The sequence below is a fragment of the Lates calcarifer genome, linkage group LG15 (assembly GCF_001640805.2).
Source record: "Lates calcarifer isolate ASB-BC8 linkage group LG15, TLL_Latcal_v3, whole genome shotgun sequence".
NCBI lineage: Eukaryota > Metazoa > Chordata > Actinopteri > Centropomidae > Lates > Lates calcarifer.
The window spans coordinates 7123997-7140240 of record NC_066847.1 but is presented as its reverse complement, the minus strand read 5'-3'; the positions used below and the strand labels follow the sequence as shown (position 1 = coordinate 7140240).

General features: G+C 39.5%; 1 protein-coding gene across 1 annotated transcript in view; it reads right to left on the bottom strand.

Moving 5' to 3' along the window:
* The window catches only part of myom3 (myomesin 3), a 53492-nt gene that overhangs the window by 21376 nt on the left and 15872 nt on the right, over positions 1-16244 (bottom strand). The window contains exons 8-14 of the mRNA XM_018700063.2: positions 12747-12791; positions 9636-9776; positions 9388-9549; positions 7254-7395; positions 5230-5429; positions 3710-3763; positions 1361-1488 (exon numbers count right to left, since the gene is read on the bottom strand). Of these exons, the coding sequence (XP_018555579.1) occupies positions 1361-1488; positions 3710-3763; positions 5230-5429; positions 7254-7395; positions 9388-9549; positions 9636-9776; positions 12747-12791 (872 nt within the window). The remainder of the gene's footprint in view (positions 1-1360; positions 1489-3709; positions 3764-5229; positions 5430-7253; positions 7396-9387; positions 9550-9635; positions 9777-12746; positions 12792-16244) is intronic.

Genomic DNA, 16244 nt, shown 5'->3' with positions numbered 1-16244 from the left:
TTTTACTAATTAGAATTGTGGTTTGTGTTTGAATATATTTAGCTTTATCTGATTGTATAGTTGATTGTATAGTTAATACATATATACATATAATAAATATGTCATTGTAGGTTTGTGTTGGTGTACAGCAGATTTTTAGAGGAGGTTTTTTTGGCTGAAAAATAGATGCCCACTGCACCCAACAACTACAAGCAGAGAGAATAAACAGAAATGGTGCTGTTAAAAGCAAAACAATTAGTGGAACACAGAGCTAAAGGGAGCTGCACACTTAGATTGAAGAGGTTGGTTTATCACTAAGAGCAACCCATTTCACATACAAGTAGCTGTGCATTCCATTTTCAGTATAAAAATATTGATTATAGTCTCTTTAAGAGGATACTTAAGGACTCAGATTTGTGGAAAATACCAGTGGGAGTGGCATATTTTAGTCCATTAACTACAAATCATGTATATCTTACATTACTGCTGACCATTTACCAAAGTAATCATAAATTCTTAAACTAATTTCCCACTTTCAAGGCTGCCATTGGTCACTGTTCATTTCAATATGGTATGAAAGTCAACTTGCAGAGACCTAAAACTTGCATGAGAGGGGTATTTAATTAGTCTGGTCTATTTTTGGTCACAGTTATCTCTGTGAGGTAATGCAGTCATGAGTAGGAAGTTGGCTGTGAAGATTCTCAGTCATTCAGGTCATGGGTATCCAAGAAGGGCTGAATCCATGGCAACTAGAGCTGAAGACATTTCACCTTTCACCCAAGAGGCTTCTTTAGTTCTACAGGGGGAGTAGGAGGTGTTTGAAGAACTGTGTGCGAAGGTTCCACCCTGGTGGTCTGATGTCTGGAGGAGTTTTGATTTGAGACATTTTACTGTTCAGGCCCTTTCAGCAATTTTCAAAATGTGATTCCCTAGTTTAATTCCTGGTTGGGGACCTTTAGTGTGGCATTGCTGGTACTCTAGTAAATATGAAATGTAAAAAAAAAAAATTCTCATAAATAGTAGTTATCACAACAAATTAGCAAAAACCTCCTCCACAGTGTGCCTACTTTACCATATCCTGGGGTTAATTTCCTGACAATCTAGGTCAAAGACTTTTAGCAGCCAACTCTCAAATTTCAGATGTCGGAGCTTTTAAAACATCATTAACTTGCAGCATGTTAGAAAATGGTCAGCAGCAATGTGATTTGTAGCCAATGTGCTAAAACCTTGGTAATAGTCCTTTAGGAAAAAACAGGTTAGAGTTTAGTTGAGGGGGTTTTTTATAACTGTAGTCAACAAAGGACCTCAGAGTTACTGTAATATGAATTTGTCTGTGTAGTGTGTGTGTGTGTGTTATAATGTGTGGGAGTAAAAGGCTGACCCGCTCCACGTAGAAGTTGAGCGTCTCTCTGCCTCTGGGTTCAGGCTCGGCCCAGCTCAGCACCACGTAGGTGTCGCTCACCTCGCAGGCGTGGACGTTTGTGGGAGGGAAAGGAGCTTTGACCTGACCTGCAGAGCAAACAGAGGATGAAGAAGAGGAGGAGGAGAATGATGAAGAGTAAAGTGAGAACACGGTCAACGAGAATGAAAGCGAAAGAGTCCAAAAACTGCTGGCTGAGATATTGTTTTTGTTAAAATCTTTGCATCAGTAATTCTCGTGCTTTGTCTGATGGATTTGAGAAGAGCATAAAGTGAATGAGATTCAACTTATTGTCCTAATTTCACCTCCATTCCTAATACATAAGTTCAGAAGATAACATCCAGTCAAAAGGCTTGAGTCAGCACACTTTCAGTAACACTCCAAGGTCAGTCAAGGACAATGGAAGTCTTCAGATTTAGTCAGAAGTCTTGAGTTTTTGTGCCTCTCTCTCCCTGTCTGTGCAAGTCTTGTCTCTCAGTTCGTATCCCCTGAAGAGTTTAGCAGAGCTGCAGTGTGGATCAGACAGGAACTCCAGAGCAAAGAAACTGCAGTGAAATGAGAGATGCTGATCTGGTAAAGCCAGCAAGCCTTTGTGTTTGTGTGACTGTGTGTGTGCAGAGCAGTCTGTAGTGAAAGTAGTGAAGCATTTCCATTGTTATAACTCTCCACTCTAGCACATTGGATATGAAATGAAACCATGACCATGAGGTTTAAGTGCTGATATTAAATTTTAAAAGGGGTTTCTGGATGTTCACAGCCATACTGGGTGAACAGTGTACGACTCAGAGCCCTTTAAAAACCAGCTCACCCAACTTTAGATAAATACAGCAGGACAACTATCCTAAACATGCAAGAAACCTGGGAGACATTCAAGGCCAGAAAGTTGGTTGTCTGACCTCAATTCAACTGTCCATGTCTTTCATAAACTGAAAACTATACTGAAGGCAAAATACCTGAAAAGAAAGAAAGAAAACACACACACACACACACACACACACACACACACACACACACACACACACAAACAAACAGAAAACCCCCAAACCCCCAAAATGTCTTGCAAGAAGTGAAGACAGACCCTGGAACATGATTTTTTAATATATATTATATATTATATAATATATCAGATAAAGTTGTGTTTTATATTTCTATTTTGTGATGTTTAAAGAAATAGTTTGATATTGTGGTAAATACATTTACTAGCTTTCTTGCTGAGAGTTAGATGAGAAGATTAATACCAATATCATATCTGTGTATGTTAAGTATGGCCCCGGAGCCAGGAGGTAATAGCCTAGCATAGCATAAAATAAATAGTAGTATAGTATAAACACTTTATAAACCCATTAAACCAAAACTTGTCATTTTCACATTTCTGTTTTTGTACAGAATAAACAAGGAGGATGTAACATGTTAATTGGTGAGCTTTAGAGATGCTGGTAGGCATATTTGTTTTTATTTTTGGACAGACCGAAGCTAGCTTTTCCCGTTTTCAGTAAATTGGTGCTAAGCTAATCATCTAATTGGCTCTAGCTCACACTTAAAAGACAGACATGAGAGTGTCTAATTGTTGGCCAGAAGATGAATAAGCATAATCCCCAAAATGGAGCTTGACACCTGGCAAAATTTAGCTCCATCTAAGCTGTAAAAAGGTGCTGAAAAATGTATACAACCTCTTAACATATTTGGATCCTTCATACTAGTAATGTGATCACTGGATTCAGAGATAGCATTTAAAATGTGTGTGTATGACAGTTTGAAGTCATGTGTACTGCAACATGATGGCTAAAGATTGATCTCACTAAATTGTTTCAAATTAACTCTGCATTATGCTCTTTGTCATTTGATTATTATAACAGCTGCACTCACACACAGTCTAAACCTAAAAGTATGAATGCATTCTCTTCACTACATTTATTTTCATGTTGCTCTCTCAAACGCAGACTCCTGTTCCTTTATCTCTCTCTGTCCATGAGTTACATTGCCAAGGTTACCAGCCCTCTTCACAGGCATTCACACTACCTCAGGCCATTATGTGCATTTACCAGGACACCACCGGGGACTGTTCATTCTTCTCACTCCTGTAAACGGAACAAATGCCCATCGCCTCAGCCATACAATTACTGCAGCTCATTGTTGAATATAATATGAAGATGCATTAAGCCATGAGCCTTAGGCAACCCACAGGCGAGGAAGCGGCACCCTGTGTGCCAGTAAAACACGGATGCTGTTTGAAATCAGGGGTGAAAATGTTCAAATGGCATCTTTTTTATGACAAAATTATACACCAAAATAAAAACATGACAGTCTCACCTTCCAGTTCATCTTTTGTAATGGTGATGGTCCTCCCTCTGTCCACTTTGACCACTGAGAAAGGAGGAGAGACAGAGTGGGAGATAGGTTGGGAGCAGAGGGGGAAAAGAAGGAGGAGATACCAGAGTAATGAAGTTATATGAGAGCCCATGATAACACTATTAGTGTTAATGTTAGAGAAGCAGCCACTGGTACGAGAGCCAGAGCCAGAGAGAAACAAAGAGGTGAGAGAGAGCGACATGGAAGGATGGAGAGCAGGCCGGCGGTGAGTCAACCTTCTGTCTGTCCTTCATCTGTGTTTAATGATCCACAGCATCTGACCAGAGCCCATCTGTCCTCACTGTAACACACACACTCACAGTCCCACACACACTCAGTTATCTACTTTACATCTCATTGGATTGTTCTCATCCCTCCACTGTATAAAGTATTTAACAAAACCTATCGCCTTAGAGCGTAGCCTTATAAGAAACCAAGCGGTCCACTCCAGGATGCTATTAAAAAGCTGTTGCAGTAAAGAGAGCAAAACCCCAGGGCTATATAAAATGAGATCCACATCTACACACCTACATCTGTTTTCTCTGGTAGAACTGATTTCCTTTCAGGTGTTCCATTAAAACTGAGGCAAATTAGGTGAATTACCAGCAGGAATGAGTTGCCAACAAACTGCTGTAGCTCTTTGTAGTATCAGATGAGTGACAAATTTAAGGAATAATTTGAATAAATGAGTGGAGAAACATAATGAACACAGATGCCTCTGTACAGGGCACAAAGGGTCACTAAATGGTTTGATGAGCTTGAAAATTATGTGAATCAGATACTATGATCTTCACAGATGGCAGACCTCAATACAACTGAATGCCACTCCAGCCCTCTCCACCACCATCATCAAAACACCAAATGAAGGAAAATCTTTTGAAAAAATGGTGTTCATCCCTCCAGTTGAGTTTCAGAAAGGTTCAGATGTCAAGTTTTGCAAATATAAAACCTTCATGGATTAAACATTTTTAATGGAAAGAGCATCTTATTTGCAGTTGGAGATGTTCTGCAAACAGTTATACATACGCCTCTTTTATAATGGTATGGAGGAATATTTTTTGAGCTGCAGCGGATTCTTCTGTTGCAATACCATGAGGGGCCAGAGGAATCCAGAGGTGTTCACATTTCACCTGCAGCTCAGTTCATTTAGTCAGGATGAAGGAGATAAATGGTACATTTTAGTTCTGGTACAGGTCATGTTTGAAAGAGTACTCCTACATTTTAGCATTGGACTCCTGTAACAGTAGGAAAGGTTAATTGGCAACACTAAATTGCCTGTAGGTGTGAATGTGAGTGTGACACTGTTAGTTTCTAAGTGTCAGTCCTGTGATAGAAAGGTGACCTGTCTCAGGTGTACCCTGCCTCTCCAACCAGTGTCAGCTGGGATTGGCTCCCAGCTGTGCTTCTTTAGCTGTGGTCATGTAACATTTCACATCTTTTTATATGGTAATTTGACTGTCAGTGTATGTAAAATGTGTTACCCGTGGTCCTGGTGTGTTCCAGGGGGTCAGCAGTGAGGATTGGCTCCGTGGCCTTGGACGGGCGTCCTGCTCCAGCCTTGTTAACAGCACAAACTCTGAACTGGTACAGAGTTCCTTCCTTCAGCCCAAATACTGGGTAGTGGCACATTTTCTGAGTATGCACATTGCAGCGCACCCACTTGCCCTGACCTAGGTCACATCTGAGAGAGAGAAAGAAAGAGAGAGAAAAATGAATCCTGCAGATTCAACATTCATGCAATAACAAAGAAATAAGGAGAGACATCTGAATAAGAGGTAAACAAAGAACCAAATGCATGAAGTTTGGACCACTTTATGTGCAGTCTGCAGGGTGCAACATTGTAAAAGCAATTGTAAACAATTTTAGCCAGCACAACAACACATTTAAGTCGGTAAATACCCCACCAAGGCCTATAATTGTGACCAGAGACCATCATGTTGAAAATAATGGCCCTCCCAATGTGGCAAAAACTGATTTTTAAAACAGGCTACACACTTTATTATACAACATCGATAACAAAGTGTTGCCACTTGCAGTAAACAAAGACAGAACAGAGTGCAGTTTTCTAACCATAAGGGGTTGCTAGGGAACTGGGAGGTACCTTTAATTTTTCTTCCCTCACCCAATAACCAATAACATTCAGGAGTTGTATCTTCTACACTGAATAAAGAAGATACGCGAGAACAAACACAAAGACAGAAATACACACAACTGAATACCATTTAACAAACACACAAACACACACACGAACAGATGAAGATGCACACACTTTTGCATAAATGAAGATGGACACTTAGAGAAATGAAAACATGCTTTCTCTTGCTCTTTCCACACACTTACTATAACACACATAGATACACGCAAACACACACTGATATACACACACATGTACATGATCCTGATTGATTGGTGTTGGTGATAAGTGCAGCACCTGTTATCCTGTGGGAGTCTTTGACTCTGCTGTTAACATACTGTTGAGGGCTGATAATTACCATGTATACCATCCATCTCATGTGAAGTCTGCCAAATGGATATTACACCACCGCTGGTCGCCACCACCGCCATCTTTATCTGCCCTAATCCAATTTCCTCACCAGGAGCACGCAGAGCTTTAACAGTACAGTCTTAGTGTAGGCCTATTGTTGACTTTCAACATGGGAAATTGCTCAGTCTAAAATAAGCCTTTTTAAGGGGATTAAATCAATGTGATCACACTGTAAGAGATCTAATCTTTGTGTCGATTATAACCAGCAATGAAAAATCAGATGCAGTTTTCATCAGTATTTTACCTCTAAAACTTTGTTTCTACAGTAACAATCTCAATACATTAAAAATCCTCAGAAAAGTTTATAGAAAACATTTTAATCAGCCATATGTGATGATAAAATTATAATTTTACAGTACAGTGAATTATTATTTGGAAGGACAGCCTACTTGTACCATTCCGTAATCAAACTGACAAACTCATAAAATGAACTGATAAATCAATAACCCAGGTATGAGTCAATTAAATAAAATGTTTTTTTTGGATGACTTGACAATCTATTTGATAAATATACTACATATGTATGAAGAATTTATCACAAACACTAACAACACACCAAGTGATAAAATGAAGTATGATGAAGATGAAAAATGACATATTTTCATATTTTCTTCTCTATCTTTTTTTTTTAAATGAATAACTTAGTCAGCTATTTTGACAATCAATTAAATGTTTCAAACAGAAATGCCAAACAATCTCTGCTTCATCTTCTCATTTGAGAGGATTTACTGCTCTTCTTTGTATGGGAAGCTGCCACTGGTTAAAAAGACTGTGTCCACAGCTAGCATATGAAATCCTGACAAGTGGGTGAAATGGGACTTTGAGACATATTTTTATCCTCGACTACATTTCCATGACAACTGAGAAAGGTCCATCTGCTGAGGAAGATTGTATGATATGACCCAAGAATCAACTCCTTCAGTCTCAGTTGCCATTTTGTTTCACCAGGCTAATTCTCACCTCTCCACATAATAGCCCTCCACAGGTGAGGCTCCATCAGCGCTGGGCGGCTGCCAGGTGAGGAAAACGTAGTCCCTGTTGACATCAGATACCTGGACCGACAGAGGAGAGGCCGGACCTCCCAGCACTGCAGCTGACGCATCTGAGAAAAGATGTGAAAAGGTCTGTTAGAGAAGAGAGAAGATGAGGAATGAAATAAAGATGTTGATCCAAGGTAGAAATAAGGGGGAGAATTGATAAGAAAATTGGAGAGATGAAGGAAAACATGAGGAGGTGAGATGTAGAAATAAGGATGATAAAAGGAAGTCTCTACAATTATCAAGTCATTTTCATTGATTTTGGACTTTTCCTCAGACAAAATGAGAAATTTGAAAACTTAACCTTTTAAAATGTATGATATATGATATGGGAACTTTTCATTGTGTTCTGACATTCATTTTATTCAGACCAAATGATAGAGACAGACAATAATGTTTAGTTACAGTCCTACAAACTGTGTTTCTGAGTAACACTATACCATCACAACCAGTGGATATGAATAGACGGAGAGACGGGAAATGAAGAAATTATGCTAAGCAGACTGAGGTGATAGGATGTAACATGTTCCCGAACCTTTTTCTTGAGGCTAGGAAAAGATGTTTTTTCAACAAAAGACTCAAGTCAACATCAAGCGTGTCTCTTTCCTGCTTTAAATTTGCATCCTCACTCTCTCTCCCTCCCCTCTCCTCCTTCTTTCTCACTTGTTTTTGCTCTCCTGTACAGCCTATTTGTAATGCAAATATGACGGATGAATGAAGGAGAAAACACACACGCTGGGAAGTTCACAGATTTACTAATTCACTAATTAGTACCTCCAGCTCTGGTAAAGAACAACCTCCTTAATATGAGAGAGAGACCTGAGCCAAGATTCTAAAAGGAGCTTTGCAGGGAGATTTATTTTGCATTAAAATGTTTGGTGCACTTGTGTGTTCAGTCTAGTGCGTGTAAATTTTTGTTGGATGTGCACACTATGTTAATGAGTGATTCAGTGCAAATTGACTGTGACTGTGGCAGTTTAAGTGCCATATATACATGAAAAGGCACTGCTATCATATAGAAATGCATACACGTGCCAGTTATCGTTGTACAGGTGCCCAGGCACATTTTAAAAATTTGACGAGTCAAGGGGGAGATATTCTGTGGTATATTTGCAAGCTGCAAACAATGTGCAAGGTAGAATAGCAGTCTGTGAAAAATATATAGTTTCACTGAACAAAGTTAACAGGCCCTCCACTGCAGAGCAGCTTGATTGATGGTGCAATTTCCCCATATGAATCAGGGTACTTTGCTGACAGGAAATTAAAGTAGAACCAAAATCTGGGGAATACAAATAGTGTTTTGAGCGAAGGTTTCAGTCAAAACACCATTTATCCAGCTTGGAATAACAAATGATGATTCTATCCTCAAAAATACAGGTGTTTCTCTACACAAAGGTCTAAAGATCACCACATGGATCATGTCAGAGTGATGCATATCACTTAAAAGGTAGGTTGGCAGCCTGTTTAGAGAGGACATCAAGTATTTGAGGACTTTTGTGATGTGATCTAACAGATACTTACAAGTTGTGACATGGTGTCTATGAGCGGGTGTTTAAAGTAAGATCACCTGCTCCTAAAGCAGCAACTGAAACAGTAGTAGAGTAATGTAACTGCAATAAATAGTGATGGTAGCATCTGAAAACAAACTGCCATGTGATTGTTCATTTATTTATTTGGATCCCCATTAATTGTTACTGGTGCAAAAGCTTAGAATAGAAAAAAATACAACAATATTGTGTGATTCTGTAAATTTAAATTAAAGTAACATATATAGGTGCATCAGTACATGTATTTACATTGAGATTAAGTAAAATAAAACAAGATGCAGTACCAGTTTGTAATATAATCTACAGTATGCATTCTTTTGTTACAGTTGCAGTTTTTGTTACCTTTGGACAGAGCCAGGCTGTTTCTCCCTATTCTCCAGTCTTTAGGCTAAGCTAAGACGACAGCAGGCTGGTTGTATCTTATCTATATTTACTGTACAGATGTTAGAGTGGTATCCATCTTCTAATATAAAATGAATTTGAATAGAAATTCTTTATGTTGGTCCTCACCTTTGACATAGACAAAAGCACTGTGTTCTTGGATTCCATCCCAGGTCTTCAGCTTGGCAGTGTAAACACCTTCATGCTCCTTGTGCGCAGCCCTTAAAGTGATGGAGGCCTTATTGTCAACCATCTTAATGTCCACATTGCTGGACTGATGCAGCTGTATACCTGGAAAATGAAAAAACAGAAACCTACTACACCCATTTAAACTGTCAAAAATTAGGCAGATAGGATTCATCTTTTATAGTACCAACCATCTCTGAACCAGCTGACATCCTGCTGGAAGGGCAGCAGAGCTGAGGTGAAGGTACACTGCAGGGTAAGGCTGTCGCCCTCCTTCACCCATGTTGGAGGGAAGGAGGTGCCAAACTGGGCCTCCTGCTCAAGGTTCAAGGCTACAAGAGACGGGTGGTCACAGTTGAGATGTGACATGGTAAGATGAGGATGAAAAGTAAAAAGGGAGGGGAGGGATGAGAAATTATGTTGAATTGGGAGAGAGAAATGAGTGGTAAACAAGAGGAAAACTGGCTGTCAAAAAGTAAGAAGAAGGGTGAAGGGTTACGAAAGAAAAATTAAAAAGAGAGAAGCACTTCATCAATATACTGTGCACATATTCACTTTCCTCACTGGTACAGGGCAGAGATAAAATCGATATCGAAAAGTAAAGTTGGTCCACTCCAGAAACAGCTGTACTGCACCAGATGGTAAAAATTTTGGGTGGATGTTGCACTATAAAATTGAGCAGACCACTACAAAGGCAAGAGGCATGACAGTTAAGATGAGAGGAACCAGAAAGCCGAGGATGTGCAGGAGGTAAGTGGCAGGGATGAATCAGTATGTTGATTCCTGATGATAAGAAATGAGAGCTCATTCCACCATTATATTCCTGAGACCTGTCAAAACCTGGTCAAAAACAGTCTCTGATGTCTCTATATCATGTAGTAGCTTTGTGCTATGACATCAGTTTCTCATTATTCTCTGCAAGCTAGCAGTAACAAGCTCTTCCTTACTCAATTTCTTTCACTGGTGACAGGAAGTGAAACTGAACAAAGTAAAACATAGGAGCTTAATTAACTAAAAAAGACCATCTTATGCAGGCTGGCACAGCCATAATAGACAAAGACCCTCTGCATCATTCAAGAGAGCACAGAGACAAAGGACAGTCAGGAGAGGCATCCCCTAGAGGAAACAACAGAGGACAGCAGAAAAGCTGAAGATGTGACATTTTTTTTTGAAAGTGAACAATTCCTGACAAGTTATTCCTTCAGCTACTATTCTCTCACTTGTCAAAGCACTGAAGCAATACAGTCTGAAAGTGAGAGATACTGTATGTGTGCCACAAGGTCTTGTCAAATCCCATTCTCAGGGATGAGTCTGAGAGGCGGTGACATGTTTCTTATAATGATCTTGTTCTGCTTAGCAGTCCAGTCTATCACAGGAATGTGCATAGCTTTATTAAAACACACCGCTTAGATCTTTGTTTCCCATCATTCAAACGCTCAAATCGTGCCTCCCTCAGCGCAATGATGATTATAATAAATTCACCACAGTTGCGCTTCTGTTTATTGAGTGATTCATGTTGGAAAATATGATCTGTTCTGTTCTGTGCTCTGATAATCAATTATCAGTTACATAAAAATACCAGCATGCAATTCTTCAGCACATTTTTGCAGCAAGCAGGCCCTGGTGCCATTACAAGCTGATAAAGCTTCTTGCAAAATGATAATATCTGAGTATATGGGGAATTTATTGGCTGGTACCTAAATGGCACCACTGCAGGATCAACAGTGTAGTTATAAAATGTGTGAGTCCACTCAATGATGACTCCAAAGGTTAAACTAACAAAATAAAAAGAAGAATAAAAAAACCATCCCAGTATGAGAAAGGATAAGCTTAGTGTGTATTTATTTGTCCTACTGAGATGTTTGTAGGTTGCCCTCCCCATTTATAGTGCACCTCTCTTAATGCAATTCAACAATAATGCAACAGAACCACAAACTGTAGCCAGTAATTTGACTTTAAGGGCTTAGGGCAAACATTTAACAGATCTCTACCGTAATATAATCATGTAAGCCACCAGTTCAGATGTGAAAATGAAAGTGAATGCACACATAACGTGTGCTTGCATAGCTAGGCTGACCACGAGAACTGTACCATACATCCAAGATGAACCATGAATGCACTGCAATAAGATTGGTAAATAAATTAAAAGGTTCATCTTTGTTTTTACTTCCAAATATAAGTGAGTGGTGCATATTATATGGTTCAGTAATGAAATTTAAAATATTTTCTAACTGCTTGTTTGTTTTTCTGTTGTAAAGAGATCAGCAGAGGCTCTGCTTGCCCACATCTGAGCAATGAAGTTGGTGAGTAAACTTTTCATAAACATCATCGTTAACTGACATGGGAACTATAAACATATGACCCAAGTTGTAAATAACCTCTTAAAAGACTACATTTTGTCACTGCCCTCCAAAGCAGATATAACCTCTACAAAAATGATTCATTTGATCTTGCAGTGGTGAAGGTTTGATTAGATGTGGACCAGTAGGGGTTTCATTGAACAACTATTTGATTAAAGGTTAGTGGAAGATCTTGGTTCAGTTTATTTGGTTTAAGTTTGGGAACAGTCATGGTCATGGTTACAAGAGAAACAACTTGGGCAAGGTGTATTGTGTTCACTGTGAAAAGAAACCAGTGCTGACTGCTGACAGGAGATGGGATGTGAACAGTTGCTGACCTATCATGCACCCTGAGATTCAAAGGTTGGTTTAGTGCATTTAAACTACCAATGCTGCTTTTCTGGGGGGAAAAAAAGTGTCTTAACTTTAAGATGAATAGCAACACAGCCCCAGTAACGCCATGAACAGCAAGTCTGATCAGATACTGAACAAGTTCTGGCTGAAAATGTCCTGATCTCTACACAGGGTGGAGGCTAATCTAGGCCAAAGAGTGCCACAACCAGTGTGAGATGCTCCGCAACTTGGGGCAAAATGGAATACATCCACCGCTGTGCATAGAATGAAATATACATGACTGTCATGTCTGCTCACTTGGAAGCAAGTCTCTCTATTCCTATAGCAACTATCCTCCTCCTTACTTACATTCATACATCCATGGACACGGATGCCCACACAGAGACATAAACCCCTGTGACAAACAAACACCGTCAGCACTCTGCTCTCTTTCAATCTATCCACATCTTTCTTTATGAGGTGCGGCATGCACAGCAGCGCAGAGCGTTGTGTCACAGTCTTCAAAGCCACCCGGGCCCACCCTCGTTTGCTGGTGGAGGGAAGAACTTCAAAGGGTGGCAGAGAAAATGAAAGGGGACACTTTTCATTAGGCCTTGGCGTGAAACTTACCGGGGGTCTGCCAGCACTCTGAACCAGCCGCGGCTCCTTGATATGCTGAATTGCCGAGCGGCAGAGCAGGACAGATTGGGGAAAGGCAGGGAGGGTCCGAGATGGAGACAGAAACAGAGAATGATATTGTGAAACTAAAGAAAAAGATAGAGGGAGACAGCAGACAAATCAAACCTGGCGATGCCACATTTATGCAAGTCACATCTAATACTTCCTTTAATCTATTTTTAACAACCAAAAAAAAAAAAAAGAAAGAAAGAAAAAGAAAAAGCCTGTGAAATATAGATGGCAAGGAGAAGCCTTGAAGTGTCGCTTTAAAGCCCTGACCACCTAATTGATCTACAGCGTTTGGGAACTTTACTGCCAGGCACTGAGCAGCTCTTAAGAAAGGGTGGGTCATTTAACAGGTGCAAAGAAAAAAAAAAACACATTATTATTATGGATGTTTCTGCCACAGAACGGTAAGACCATGATGCTCACTGTAGATGTTATTAGTCACCACTACACCCACTGTCCTCATTGTAATTCATTATGCATGAGTGCTGCAATGGGATCTGTTTTTCTGATGATTTAAGTCTGGTGCTGATTTTTGTCCAAATACCACATTTATATAGAAACAAGGATAACGGGGGTAAAAGACAATGCTGAGCATGGCAGAAAAAAAAGAAAGAAGAGAAAATAGGATTCAAAGTAGAACTCATCGCCTTTGGGCTTAAAAAAAGAAAATATATCTGACTTCAGCATTGACATGATTTAAGGCATTAGGGAGATGGAAATATGTGATCACATTTAGCCAAGACAGTGTCAGCACCCTTAAGGCATTAATGAATCTCTGTGCCTCCTGCAAAACAATGTGAAAAATGAAAAATGAAATTTTATAGCCTGACTGATATTGGATTTTGAAGGTCATTATCATTGATATATGAAAGTTTAAAAATCTGATAACAATATATCAGATAATATTCATGTTTCAAACTTAAATGTATGCAGTTACATCAAACATTGTTGGTTAATATCCTTTAAATTTGATCATGAGAGTTGCTTATTGGCCATTCTGTGAGTTGGGCTTTGACCACTGGCAAGTAGTTAAAGCCTCATAGGAGCTGCAGTTGTTCAACACTAACAAAATAATTGTTGTTATATTTGTCACAATAAAGAGATGCCAGACAAAATTGTTACGCCAAAGAGGCAAGCCACACAGATTGTGATACATCTCGTTTCACAATCATTGAAGTTAGTGTTTGACAGTTTAAGCAACAGGAACACACATTGAATATATCACATCTGTTGTGAGAAATAGCACTTATGCAGTTTTTTTTGGGTTCATGTTTCATCTCATAAAAGCAAATTCATGTCTGTGATTTTAGCGGCTGTGCAGATAATGAATTCAACATTATAGTAAAATGCAGTTGTAATCATATAAAATATGTCTTCATAGGAGAAGATGTGGTTGCTGGCAAATACTGTGGAAACACTTACAACGTCCTTATATTTGCTTTCAACTACACTGTAGTGTGCTGATCTAACAAAAGGGGCTTTTCCAGTGGGATCATGGCCAGGAGCCTAGTGGTGAAGAGGAACAGTGGGAATAAGTATCCCAGGGCCTCTACATGGGGAGGGCCATCAACATGCCTGGAACTAAAAGTTTGCTTTTTATGTGCAAAACTGAAATATTTAATTTGACATTGTTAGTATTGTAAGTATAACTACTACTGTTAGATGAATAAACATGTTGACAGACTATTTTTGTATCTAAAATAGTAATAGAGCCTGTCACTTTGGGAGTGATGACAGGTTTTAATCCTGTGTTTTCAGTGTAAAGAGTGGGATTACCTTTTGAATTCATGTGAATAGGGCCCACTGATGTTGCCTCTGTGTGGGGCCCAGACAGGAATTCTCCTAAGTGGACACCCAGAATAGCTGTGTTGCCAGATTGGGCTACTTTTCTTTAATGTGGACTACTTTTTGTCCCATTAGGGAGGTTTCAAAAAAGTTGGGCTTACTTTAAAACGAAAACCAAACCTGGCAACACAGGTGGATACTACTACCTCTAGGGGCCGACTTCAGCGAGCACCTACGTAAAATGAAGTGGGCCTCAGTTAACATTAAATGTGGTAAATGATTATAGTCTAATTTTCTCTCCCGACTCAAAGTCTGCTTGCAGTGTGGAGGTTAGATGTTGAAGCACTTGTGGAGACAATTCGGGCCGAAGGGAGTGAAGGAAGTGCAGAAGATTATCCGAGTTTCTGCTCCCTGAAGCTAACGCTTAACGGCTAATTACTGTTGGACAGTTGCGAATTTACAACTGCAATCCTCCGCTCCTGCAGGCTTTCTTGCTGCCAGCTTACACCCTGGATATGTTTTACTTCAAACCAACTATTATTATTTATTTATTTATTTTTTACAAACGTCAAAACCGCTCCCTTAGGATGGTATAAGGACAGAGACTTGTGTTAAGAAAGATGCTCTCTATAGTTTTGACTCAGAAACATTTTTAGTGAACATCAGGATCCCTGCTGACATTGGTTACCCGCTGGCCCTCAAGGGAGACCTTACTCGCAAGAGCCCAGCTGACTGAAGGATTTTGTCCTGAGGCACTTTGAACACCAGCATCCGCAGCCCTCAGTTAATGGTGAGTAAGGCCTCAGTTTTTATTTTTCCTCTAGCATCGGCTTTGTTGTGATTTTGTTGCTGCGCATGTGTGCATAGGACACATCTGCACCTGTCTGCTTTCAGGTTGCTGTCAGTGGTGTTTAATCGTGGATGACAGTGTAACAGGACCTGCATTCTGTTGTGTTGTTGTGTTGTAGTTTTAGTATTACAGTATTCGGTTTATGGTTTGGTTAGTACTCTTGGTCACTTAGTTCTTTAATTATTCTTTAATGTTCAACAGTTTTTAAGCTGCAGATTTCACAGAGTTTTTCTTCTCCTGTGCGATTCAGTGTTGTGACTGTGACATCATTCAGTATGAAATTAAGTAAGTGGCGTATCAAATAGAACATATTTAATACTTGACATTCAGTGCATCCAACATAAACAAAATTAGTATTTCTAGATTCTGTCACTCAGATCTGCAAGTACTCTATGTGAAAGCTGCCCATTATATAAATGTGGCTAATTATGGCAATTCAGTTTTGCAGCTGACTCCCAAGAGTTGTAGTTTAAATCCAGTTTTACTTCTTTTAGTGCTGGTATTTCTTCCCCCATCTAAAGTCAATCATTTTTTCTGAACAAATAACATTCGGACATTTTCTGATGAATAGGAAGAAGATATTCATATGGCCTTAAAATGCATCATACATGTTATCTATAATTATGTACAAAATGATGATAGGTAAACAGAATTGTCTGTTTATGCTTGAGCATTTATGAAGCCTGTTGGACAAAACCACTTGGGGATTGGTGTGTTCAGTATATAAAGTTTTGAGAAGCGTGTAGTTTCCATGGGGTAGATGTGTGTGTGGTGTAAATGCTGTTTAGTGTCTACTCCAATAGCTC